The following is an 11,148-nucleotide window of genomic DNA, read 5'->3' on the forward strand; positions in this document are numbered from 1 at the left end:
CAATGATCCCATCCCTGATCACGGATGTGTGGTTTGACTCGCTCTATTTCATGCTGCGACGCGCCTACGGGCTTATTTTGGAATCCCCAACAGATGGATCCCCCTTGGCGGGGCCAGAATGCGGGGAAATCGTTGCGGTTAGACCACGTTTGTCCATCACCTGCATTCTTGAAAGCACCTTTTGAGAAAAAGCAATTGTCTTTCACATAAGCCGCTGTCGTGAACAGGGCTCAAAATGGTGGATTTCAAGCTTTTTTGGGTCAAAGATAAACTGCAGAGAAGTGATTGTTTTCATTTGTTGCTAGGAAAGATGTTCATCCACGGATGTAGATAGTCAGATGAATGGACGTTGCCGCGTGTGCAACCCAACAGTGCCCCCCAATGGAAATTAGGCCAACGCGAATGATGGAAACGGCAACGTTGGTCTCCAGATGAAAGTGGCTTCCCCACGACTTGGACGTCGCCGATGTATACGTATTTTCTTTTTTTGTCAATCCATAGGGCACTTCCTCAGGAAAAGCGCTAGCATGACACTAAGCTAGGGTATGTTATGCTAACCGCTAACGGTTTTTTTCTTTTCAAAGACGGCACGAGCAAAACTAAGTTTGATAGTGCTTTATTGAGGTAAAAGGTACACTAGTTGCGTTTGTATCTGACACAAACAGTTTGGCGCTCAACAGGCCACGGCATTAGGGCAAATCGCAAAGGGAACGCCACCACGTGACTTTGTGGTCGATTTATTGAAATGCGCCCCGTTCAAGTGGCGGCTTTCAGTTTTTCAGCCCAATGTCAAAAGGCTTCCCTCCCACCGTCACTCACATTTTTTTGGCTCGTTTCTTGGGTCTTTGGTTGAAGACGGGCGAGGAGGCGCTCATCGGGGAGTCGGGAGAACGCGAGGCGTAACTGGCGTCCGATGCGGCGGGAGAGGGCGCCGCGGTGCCGCCCGAGGCGCTCATGCCGGACATGGGGCCCCCTTCCTCGAACACGTCACCGCCCAGGTGGTGAGGGTTAGAGTGATGCGTGGCGCCCTGGACGTCCTCGTTATCGTGCGCTTCCATTTTCACCTGTGGCCACAAAGGCGAGCTGTTGGCCATGGCGCCACCTAGGATTGAGGCACAAGAAAAGCATCAGGAGGGCTCATCTCATCTCTTTCACTTTGTCCCAAGTGGGATGGCGGGGGCAGCAGCTTCAGCAGGGAGGCCCAGACTTCCCTCTCCCCAGCCACTTCATGCAGCTCTAGCGGGAGCATCTCAAGGCGTTCCCGGCCGGGCCAGCCGGGAGACGTAGTCTCCCCGGTGGGTCCTAGGCCTCCCCCCGAGGGAGGCTTCCGGGGGACATCCTGATCGGACGCCCGAGCCAACTCATCTGACTCGTCTCCCTCCCAGAGGAGCGACGGCTCTCCCCTAAATGTATAGCCAGGTCCATACCGGACAAGTCTAATTGGTGCGCGCTCTGGATTCAGACATGATTTTTTGTTGTTGTTGCCACAAATACTGCATATATCAAAATATATACGAGACATATACGAAACACAGTAAATCCTTCATAGGAAACTGACCTGAAGCGTGAGGGGAAGGGTCGGCATCCAGGCCGGCGGAGAGCCTCTCGCCGTGAGCCCCGAGGACCCCCACGGGTAAGGCTTGGTCCCCGGACGCCAGGTCGGCCTCCGGCTCCTCGCTAACGGGGAAGGAGATGTCGCTCACGGGTTCCTCCTTGATCCGGGGGGGCTTTGAATCCTCTGCGGCCTTTTCGGGGTTGACCAGCCTTTCGTATTCTTCCGACAGATCCTTACTGACCTGGGAGAGCGAAAATCCATTTTTATACTCGTTACTACAAAAGTGGAGGCTAGATGTAGGCCTGGAATTCATTCACAAGCCGGACAGGACCGACGGAGCCGGCTGGGGTTTAGCCTCCCAAAACAAAAATGAAAAAAATTAATGAAATCCACGGAGTAAGTGGAGGTCGGCCGAGCGCTGGTCCAATTTTGCATCCTTCCCGCCTTCCCTCACCTGTAACATGTAGCTGTGATAGTCCTTGATGCGCACTTGCCAAAAGCGGCGCAGGGCGAGCACGCTACCGACGCCCGCTTGGTGGAAGACCTGCTCCACCACGTCGGGAAAGGGAGCGGCCCCCAGTCGGGCCTCCCGGTCCACGGCCACCCGCAGCAGGCGTGTCAGGCGTAGGTAGTGCTCGTGCACCAGGTCGGTCAGAGTCTCCAGCACGCTCTCCTGAGCCGTCTCGAAGCCGGCGTGGGCCAGGACGGTGGCCACCGACTGATAGAGGAGCTGTCGGCACGAGGGCCAACTCAGCTCCGTCACCGGCTCCCCCCTGCCCCTGTTGGCGGGAACGTTCCTTTCAGTGGGGAAAGCCTTCTTCTCCCGACCCACGCTTTCACATCAAAACGTTCCTCCGAGCCACGGGGCGCCAACACGACTCTGAAAGGGACTCACTCACTTATAGAAGTCGCTCTCGGGGTCGCTGTGGCGGAGCTGAAAGGGTCGGCGAGGATCTTTGCAGTCGGGAGGCAGCAGGTCTTCGGGCACGCCCGGCGGGGTCGGCGGGCGCAAGGGCAGATTGGGGTCCGGGTCCTCCGGCTTTACGCCCGCCTCCAAAGACGCCGAAGCCTGGCCCTGAGCCGAAGCCTGGCCCTGAGCCGAAGCCTGGCCCTGAGCCGAAGCCTGGCCCTGAGCCGCCGCCAGAAGTCCGCGCAGGCGGCGGATGTGCTGACAAAGCTGAACGGTGTGAATGGTGAGGCCGCAGGGCTCCGAGGGGATGTCCAGCATGGTGGTGGGGCGCGGGCGGCGGGCCGACGGCTGGTGCAGCGGCGGATCCTGCATCTCCACCGATCGGAACTCGCGCTGCAGCAAATCGAAGGAGCCGCGGCCGGCGGGGACCCCCGAGGGCCCGGGAATCTCGCCCCAGTAACGCATGGACGCGGATGGATGCTAAGATGGGGCGACAGGCAGACACGCCGCTGTGGTTAGGGTTAGACAAATAGCCATTCAAGAAGGGTGCTCGAATTATTCGCGGACTCAAGTGCCTGCTTAACGCTATCAATGGCGGCCGATGAGTTTGAAAGGAAAAGTCACACAAGAAAAAAATCCCCCAAGGGGAATGCAAACTCACCCAAGACAACGCATTTCAAATAAACCATTTTCGTGCATAAAAAATCTAAATAAGTGAGTCAAATGTCGAAACTGGGTTTCGACAATGTAATACTTTTCGAGACTTTCAGCATGGTAAACGCGGCGAATGGGCTACTCCGTTCAATTTGAAAAGTATTTCGATGCGCCGAGAAGCCAAAAATTGGCCTGAACGTCACATTAAAACGCACCTGGTTGGTTAACAAAACAAACATCACATTTGTGCTCACCTTTTTTCAAAGAAACATTTGCAAATGTGTCAACACACGACGACGTCCGAGCTCCGTCCTAATTTGGAAGCTTTAACAAGAAATGTCTCAGCGAATATGTTTCGGCAAAAACATGTGATGAAAGAATGGTTCCGGAATTCAAATGTATGACAGTAGCTCAGTAGTTAGTGCTCTGGTTTAATCTGGTTCAAATATTTCGAAACGATTTATTTCGCGTGGTTATTTACATTGGAATAGTTTTTTTGTAGTAGATATATTTTTACGGTGTATCGCTGTAGACCGGAACGGAGCACAATGCGGCTAGTACCAAACAAAAATGGCCGCCGCCCCCACCTCCGAGCAGCTTGACTCGGGCGCGATGAAGATGGATGAAAGAGACACTAACTCAGTCATGGAAATCGAAGAGTGCTCGGTCGCCGAGAATAAGCCAGAAGAAGAAAAGAAAGAATTAGCCGAAGTTCAGCTGAACACGGCGCCGCTTTTTAAAAAACCCGCTGCGTTGGTTAGCAAAGCTACCTTGGACGTTGTTGCTGCCCCTTTCAAAGCCGGAGACGAGGCGGCCCTTGAGAAAGAAAGTAAGCGAGTCCCGGACGTTCATGGTGAGGGCTCGCTCTCAGCGGACAGTGACCCAAGCCCGGAAAGTAGTCCTGACGGTGGCCAAAGGCCGGAGGGTGCGCCCGGGGTTGGGGGCGGAGGAGGAGGAGACGGCGCCAGTGTCGTGGCGAAAGCTCCAAACAAGCACAAGGTGCCCCCTGCTGGCAAGTTCCCCCCTCTGCCCTACACGGAGCCGCATTGGGGCACGGCGGCTCCGGCTGACGCCTATTCCCTCGAAGTGGTGAAAAACGGCACCATCGTGGACAAAGTGCCCCTCGCCCACAGAAGTTTCTTTGCGGTCGGACGTCTGCCGGTGTGCGACGTCTCCTTGGAACACCCGTCCATCTCCAGGTACCACGCCATCATCCAGTACCGCCGGCAAGCCGGCCACGGGGATTCCGTCGACCGCGATAGAGGTTTTTACATCCGGGACCTGGGCAGCACGCACGGCACCGTCCTCAACAAGAACAAGATTCCTCCCGAGACGTACGTCAGACTCCGCGTCGGGCACGTACTCAAGTTCGGCGGCAGCACGAGGCTCTTCGTCCTACAGGTAGGTTCCCGCGGCTGGACCCCCTCCTCAAAACTGCTTCATCCACTTATATCTCTCTTCCAGGGTCCAGAATCGGATGAGGAAGAGGAGTCCGATCTAACGGTCACCGAGCTGAGGGAGCGGGGCAGGAAACAGCGGGCGGAGCTGGAGAAGAGAATGATGGGAGAGGGTTCGGATCAAGAGGAGGGAGGGGAGAAGGAGGACGGACAAAGCGCCAATAGCAGTTTGTCCGGCGAAGACGCCGGCTGTTCTTGGGGGATGGGTGAGCTTTGGATGACCCTCGCCAGTTGTCCCATGTTGTCCGCTTGTCTACCCATCCGTCCACCGTCTCCGCAGAGGAGGAGCATCTTCCGGAAGAGGATGACAACGAGGAGAATCCTTTTTCAACGGAGTTCCGCGAAGACCAGGAGGCGGCGTACTTGAAGGACCCCAAAAAAGCCTTACAGGGCTTTTACGAGCGGGAAGGTAAGGCGCCTGGCCGGAGGGGGGCCGCGCCCGGAATGCTTTTTCACTCTCCATTCCACCGCTTTCAACGGCAGGCGAGGAGCTGGAGTTTGAGTACGAAGACAAAAGTCACGGCAGCTGGCTCTGCAGGATCAAGTGAGTGTCCGGCTTGGGGTGGAGCGTCCCCTCCTCCCCCGGCGGGACGGGGCTCGCCCTGGGAAAAAAAAGAAGACCATTGTCATCGGACCGGCGCTCCGAGGTCGCCGGGCGTTTACGAGCGCCACCTCTTTCAGGCTGCCGCTGGACGACGCCTCGGGCCGACAGCTGGTCGCCGAGGTGACCCACGCGGGCAAGAAGAAGGAAGCGGCGCTTCAGTGTTGCCTGGAGGCCTGCAGGATGCTGGAAGCCCGAGGAGTGCTGCGTCAGGAAGCCGGTGGGTGGCCGGTGGGTGGGTGGCCGGTGGGTGGGTGGCCGGTGGGTGGGTGGCCGGTGGGTGGCCGGTGGGGTGGTGGGCGTTAGCATTGTGGTGGACTCACTAACCGTGGCTTGGCTCGCAGTGTCCCGCAAGCGCAAGAAAAAGGACTGGGAAGAGCAAGACTACTACGACAGTGACGACGACATCTTCCTGGACCGGACGGGCACTGTGGAGAAGAAGAGGAAAGACAGGATGAAAAGAGCGGGAAAGATGCGGGAGCGTCCCGACACGCACCAGTCGCTGGTAAGCTCGGCTCTCCACCACCACCACCGAGTGCTCGTCGGTCCTGGCGGCGCCATTTTGATAGCCATGACCTTTCCAATCGAGTGCTCTGACTTTTATGCCAACGGCCGCGACTCCTCTCGTCCGCAGCTGGACAAGCTATCGCAGGTGGAGAAAGAGGTGGCCGAAACGCAGGAAAAGCTGGGCGCTCCGGGGAAAGGTGAGTGCTTTGGCCTAGCCACCACGGGCCGGCCAGCGGCCCTTTTGCCTTTCCGCCGGTTGAAAATGTGGGCGCCCAGATGCCGGCGGCTCTTGGAGCGACGACCCGCTGGACGCTTTCATGAGCGCCGTGCGAGGCCAGGCCACCACCGATGCCGTGGAGCGGAGGAAGCTCCACCTGCACGTGGCCCATCTGCAAAAAGATGCCGGGAGACTACGCAAGCTGGTGGAGCTGACTCGGCCCCCTCGGCTGCCCTCGCCGCTCCCCGGGTCCGTTCCCCGGAACGCTTTGCTTTTCTCTCGTTGTCCGCCGTCCATTGCGAAATTGACAGGAGTTTCCGTACGTGCCGCAGTGACCACACCGGGCCCCAGAAAGCCAAGAAAGCTTTGCCGCTTTTCGGAGCCATGAAGGGAGGGAGCAAGTTTAAGCTGAAGACCGGCACCATCGGGGTACAAACCTTTTAATATTTGTCAGTGGAATAGGAGCGTGTGTCATTTTTGTCCCGTCCGTCATTGGTCTTCATTTCATCCGTAGAAGTTGCCTCCGAAGCAGCCCAAGTTGCCCGCTGAGCTCTTTGTCATGAAGGAAGAAGTTCCGCCAGGAGGAGAGGTGGAGGAGGAGGAGGATGAGGAGGAGGAGGAGGAGGAAGAGGAAAACAAGGAGATGACTGCTGACAAAATGGAAGCTCTTAAAGATAAAGAGTGTCATCCCGTGGAGGCCAGCCATCTCATGTCTAAAAAGACTTTAGGAGACAAAAGAGAAAAAGCAGAGTCGGAAGCAAAAGGTAAGCCGGCGTCATTTCCTTCTGGAAAAAAAAGTTTCTATACAAGTCATAGTTGCAAAGACGTGTCTTTTGTCCAAAACGGTAGACAACCCCCCCTCCCCCCTCCCTTTTTCACTCCTCCTTCTGTTTTTATCAGAGCCGAGTCCCGAAAGGAGCAAAAGGCAGACGTGTACGGAAGCGGGGAAGCCAGTTGTTCCCGGCCCGCCGTCCTCAGGTGACATTTTTGCTTTTGGCCGTTCCGACGCCTCTCCGAGATTTGACCGGGGCGTCTCCGTCCCTCGCAGAGTCCGGCGGTGCTCGTCCGGCCGCCGGCCGAAAGCCGAGAAAAGTCCCGAGCGCCAGCGGGGTAGGTGGCGGCGGCGGCACCGAGCTCTCCGCTCAGTATCCGCGGGACGACCCCGATTACTGCGTTTGGCTTCCCCCGGCGGGTAAGTCAACTCCTGCCGTCTGGCCATGTTAGGGTCGGTCGGGGTGACGTGGCCTCGCTCCTCATTGGCGTGCGGGTAACTTTCAGGTCAGACCGGAGATGGGCGCACTCATCTTAATGACAAGTACGGCTACTGAGCGGCGGCCGCGTGGAGTCCGTCCACGGAGCTCCCGGGGGAGGGGGAAAGCACGCCGGGCTGACGTTGCTTCCCTCGGATTGGCCGTGCAAGAGGAGTCTTGGTCTTTTTTCTGTATGGCTGTCCTCTTCTTGGCTCCACTTGATCAGCGAGCGGCACAGATTTCTTTTTTTTCCTTTTTTTCCCCCCTGGCTTCCTCGGAGGGAGGGAGGTTCGGCAACGAGGCAGGGGTGATGATGTCAAGCGGCTTTCCTTTTTGGACCATCTGGACAGTGGGATGGAATGAAAGCAAAGCTGATAATGACTGGAGCTACAGTCAGCGGCGTGGCAAGTCCAGTCGTACGGCCGTCTCTCTTTGAGGAGATTGTCTTTTTGTGCCGCTCGGCCGCCGCCGGCCTCGCCATGTCCGTGGGCTCCCCGGGCCGGCCATTTTCCTATTGACACAGTTGGATATTTTGTTTTAAAAATCTGCAATAAAGATGTCGATGTGCAACACCAGACTCTTTTTGACGTGCCGGTCGCCCACCAGCCCACCCGGGAAAGCGGCTCGCACGGTGCCGCTTAAGCAACCCCGTTAGGAGTCATTAGGGGCACTTGCATAAGGTCCGTTGAGGTGGACCTCATTTAGGAGTTCTTTCGCCGTCACTGACGAGGAGGCTAGCCTAGGAGGCTGGCCTAAAAGCCTGGCCTAAAAGCCTGGCCTAAAAGCCTGACATTTGAGAAAGCAATCTTTTCAACTCATGTTGTGTTGTTCTACCCGAGTGTGCGGGATCAGTCGGTCCAGTGGCTTGGCTGAGGCGTGGCCCGACGAGGAGGCTCTCGGGAGCGGCTGGGTGGCACTAAAAGAGCGGAAGGCCAAAACGGAGGGATCGTACGGCTATCTGGGCGGAGGACGACTGCTGCTCAAAGTCTGAAAAGAAAGAAGAGAGATGTCAACCCTCACCATCATCCCCGCTTACATTTGATTCTTATGATGCCGGAAAGGATCATCGTCGACTGATATTCCGCGTACAAAAATGGACGGGGGCGTGGGTCAGATCGGACAATCTGTTGGGCCCCCGGCGGCCCTTTTGGCCTCTTCCCGTTCGCCACGGGGAAGTGGTCAGCCTCGGCGGCAAAACAAACGGACAACATGCCCTCCCGGTCGGGTGTTGGAATCCAACGGGGGCTTGTCCGTCCCGCCCACCTTTTGCCTTTTTTTTCTTTCTTTTTCTCCCTTCAATGAGAAAGGCACCCAGTCGTGGAGGGCTCCTAAACCTAACTGCTCGCTGGTCAGCCCACTTTCCAGCCATTTGCATTTGCTACAGACTACGTACGGACTTGGAAAGCCTTTCTGTTGACGAGAGAAGAAGATTAGGCGCTAGACTCACCCGAATCTTCACACTGCGTGTTTTCCCTCCGCACTTGTTTCTCAGCAGCATTTTCTGGAAGGCAGAAGAAAGATTGTGTCAGTCAAATGAGCATCACATGCGGGGCGCGACGCCACACGCAAGTATCCTAGATTCTTTGGGTTATTCGTTCGCTCGTCTTCCATAGCACGTATGTATCCTGGCCGGGTGGGCTCGGATGCAAAATGTCGACAGAAACATGGGTTCTTCAAGCTAGATTTCAGGATCCCAATTTTCAGTATCTTGATGTTGCATGTTGGGACCACGGGAGGGCAGCAACCCCCCTTTCTTTGCAAGCCGCACTGCGAATGGCAGGCAGACAATATTTGGTAAGCCAACAAATGCATGTGCCCTGCCTCCAATTCTGGTGTCGAGGCAAAGCTGGGGCTAGCTATCAATCGAGAAGGACTGGAGCCGACGGTAGAGGCGAGAAGAATCCACGCTCGTCCGTCAGTGGCTCGGCTTGGCTTGGAAAGGAGCCATCCTTCCCCGCCATTTGGATTGGATTGCATGGGAACTTGACTTCATCCCGTATTTGGGGAAATGTCCTCGGTCTCGGTGGCAAGAGACGGTAGCGAGCACAGACCAAGCCAGGCCACTTCCTCCTTTCCCTCTCTTGGCAACGCCGGTATAATTGCCCGCGTTGCCTAGCGACCGGAAGCGGGGAAACAGAAGGGATCGGAAGCAAGCTAGCGGGAGCAGGGCAGCCGAGGGAAATCAATGACTAAAGACACTTAGTTCCCATTTTTAACAGCCAAAACCAAGGTGTCTTTCTTTCTCTGAAGGACATTTTGTACAAAAGACTCCCAAAGGCCAGTGTCTTTTAGCCCCCCAAGAAGAAAAGCCCCGGTGGTGGCACGGTGGGCTTAGGGGCCCGTTGGCAGCTGACACAGCGGGCCTCCTGGATTGGATGGACACTTTGCGCTTGTCTCGTTGACGACGTCATGTCACGTCGCTGGCCTTTCTTGCCTTTGCACTTGACTCTTGCCCTCGTCCCTCCCTGTAGACGCAGCCAGGCCAGCTCATGCTAGGCCAGCTCAGGTCAGTCCAGGTCAGCCCGGCCCAGTCCAGGTCAGCCCGGCCCAGTCCAGGCCATCCTTTGCTTCTCTTTCCGCCATCGTTTGCCCTCCATCTCCAGCGGCGGCGGCCCACTCGCTCAGTCAGTCAGTCCCCTCAGAGAGCAGAAGGTTTATCCACTCCCACTCAGCCGTTGCGTCATGGAGCACAGCGAAATGGAGGCAGATGGCAGGAGGACATATTAGCCGCCTGTTTTATAACATGACTTTTTATAACTCAGTGGACATTTGGAGCGCGTACGGCGACTCGGCAGAGAGCTTCCTCGTGACGGATTGAAAGGGGAAACGCCCAAAATCCCTCCCCGACCACTATTTTCAAATACGTACGTAGTTTACGAGTAGAGAACCAACAGACAGTCAGTCCCGTTCCACCTGCTATATTCAGTCCAACACACGACAAAGGCGACAATGCCACTCTGGAGTGTCGCGTGTTTCCGAGTCGGAGGTCCGCCCGTGCCGCGTCCCGCCCGTGTCGCGTCCCGCCCGTGTCGCGTCCCGCCCGTGTCGCGTCCCGCCCGTGTCGCGTCCCGCCCGTGTCGCGTCCCGCCCGTGTCGCGTCCCGTCATCCCCCCGCGACGGCAAAGACTTTATGGCGCAAAGCTTGAAAGGCGAGTTCCCTGGTTCCTGGCCCGTTGACCCTTCTTAAAAGGGACAGGTGATTCTAACACCGTGTTGTCCCAGTTTTTGGCTGGGCATCAAATGAGGGAATATATGAGAAGAAAATAACTCCTCCAAATGAGTCAACTATATGAGTCATGACACGGTCCATGACTCAGCAGTTCAGCCCCATTAAAATAGAAGCGACGGCCCATTCAGAAGATCCTCTGGCATCCTCCGCCGAGTAGGAGGAGGAAGGAAGGTAGAAAAGGGGGAATTAAAGAAACAAAACAAAAAACAATAGACTCCCTTCAACTTGCACCCTAACCCCATCTCATAAGTCTTAGAGGCAACCAGACGCTTAGATTTCAACGCCATCGGAAGAGCGAGCGCTCAGTGCGAGTTTGGGCTAGAACGCGAGCACATTTGGCGACAGGCATGTTGATGTTTTTGTTTCAATAAGAAATGGAAAGACTGAAAAACAACATTTTTTGGGCAATATTTAGAAGTGCATTTTGATTTGAAGCCGGTTGCATTCGCTCAGATTCTGTCATTTCCAAACATGTTGTCTTCGGGACTTTTAATACTTATACTTATAAAGGGGGTTTCTTAATACTTAATATTATTGTTTCCAGAAGTAATGACATTTGGTCGAAACAAGCACTCCATCACAGCCCGTGGTGATGATGACGAACACACGCAGGACCAAAACACGGATACAAAAATAGTACAGAATGAAAACAAAACGGAAGAAAAAAATAATGTAGACAAATGCCAATCGCTCGTTGGTGCTTAATTATATGAAGGTTGTAGACCAAGCGGGGGGAAAAAACAAACAAGAGAAACGGTTCGGCAGAAG

At 55.7% G+C, this 11,148-nt stretch overlaps 2 protein-coding genes across 3 annotated transcripts; one reads left to right on the forward strand and one right to left on the reverse strand.

Annotated features, from left to right (window-relative positions):
- Nucleotides 1-600: 600 nt before the first annotated feature.
- On the reverse strand, nucleotides 601-5,412 carry supt7l (SPT7 like, STAGA complex subunit gamma). 2 transcript variants are annotated; one of them, XM_077730590.1, is made up of 6 exons: nucleotides 5,249-5,412; nucleotides 3,890-5,178; nucleotides 2,455-2,945; nucleotides 2,010-2,334; nucleotides 1,559-1,796; nucleotides 601-1,102 (listed from the first exon to the last, which is right to left on the reverse strand). In XM_077730590.1, exons 3-6 carry the CDS (start codon nucleotides 2,928-2,930, stop codon nucleotides 816-818), a joined length of 1,326 nt encoding a protein of 441 aa, XP_077586716.1. In that variant the 5' UTR covers nucleotides 2,931-2,945; nucleotides 3,890-5,178; nucleotides 5,249-5,412; the 3' UTR covers nucleotides 601-815. The 2 variants fall into 2 exon arrangements, with proteins under 2 accessions (XP_077586716.1, XP_077586715.1); XM_077730589.1 differs by having other exon boundaries at nucleotides 3,374-5,178; nucleotides 5,249-5,411.
- Nucleotides 3,470-7,721, forward strand: slc4a1ap (solute carrier family 4 member 1 adaptor protein). The gene is made up of 13 exons (XM_077730579.1): nucleotides 3,470-4,520; nucleotides 4,584-4,782; nucleotides 4,857-4,985; nucleotides 5,060-5,120; nucleotides 5,258-5,397; nucleotides 5,522-5,682; nucleotides 5,812-5,881; nucleotides 5,961-6,150; nucleotides 6,234-6,330; nucleotides 6,416-6,665; nucleotides 6,802-6,879; nucleotides 6,950-7,093; nucleotides 7,180-7,721. The coding sequence occupies exons 1-13, from the start codon at nucleotides 3,690-3,692 to the stop codon at nucleotides 7,227-7,229; spliced, it is 2,400 nt and encodes a 799-aa protein (XP_077586705.1). The 5' UTR covers nucleotides 3,470-3,689; the 3' UTR covers nucleotides 7,230-7,721.
- The last annotated feature ends 3,427 nt before the right edge of the window (nucleotides 7,722-11,148 follow it).

This window comes from Stigmatopora nigra, chromosome 13 (assembly GCF_051989575.1).
Source record: "Stigmatopora nigra isolate UIUO_SnigA chromosome 13, RoL_Snig_1.1, whole genome shotgun sequence".
NCBI lineage: Eukaryota > Metazoa > Chordata > Actinopteri > Syngnathiformes > Syngnathidae > Stigmatopora > Stigmatopora nigra.

Bases quoted from the DNA above. Each gene is read 5' to 3' on its own strand.
- slc4a1ap (XM_077730579.1), top strand. From the start codon at position 3,690: ATGGCCGCCGCCCCCACCTCCGAGCAGCTTGACTCGGGCGCGATGAAG. The intron at 5,882-5,960 runs GTGAGTGCTTTG...GTGGGCGCCCAG, and splicing joins GCTGGGCGCTCCGGGGAAAG to ATGCCGGCGGCTCTTGGAGC. The intron at 6,666-6,801 runs GTAAGCCGGCGT...TGTTTTTATCAG, and splicing joins AGCAGAGTCGGAAGCAAAAG to AGCCGAGTCCCGAAAGGAGC.
- supt7l (XM_077730590.1), bottom strand. From the start codon at position 2,930: ATGCGTTACTGGGGCGAGATTCCCGGGCCCTCGGGGGTCCCCGCCGGC. The intron at 2,335-2,454 runs GTGAGTGAGTCC...TCCCGCCAACAG, and splicing joins CCCGAGAGCGACTTCTATAA to GGGCAGGGGGGAGCCGGTGA. The intron at 1,103-1,558 runs GTCAGTTTCCTA...CCTCAATCCTAG, and splicing joins CCCTTCCCCTCACGCTTCAG to GTGGCGCCATGGCCAACAGC.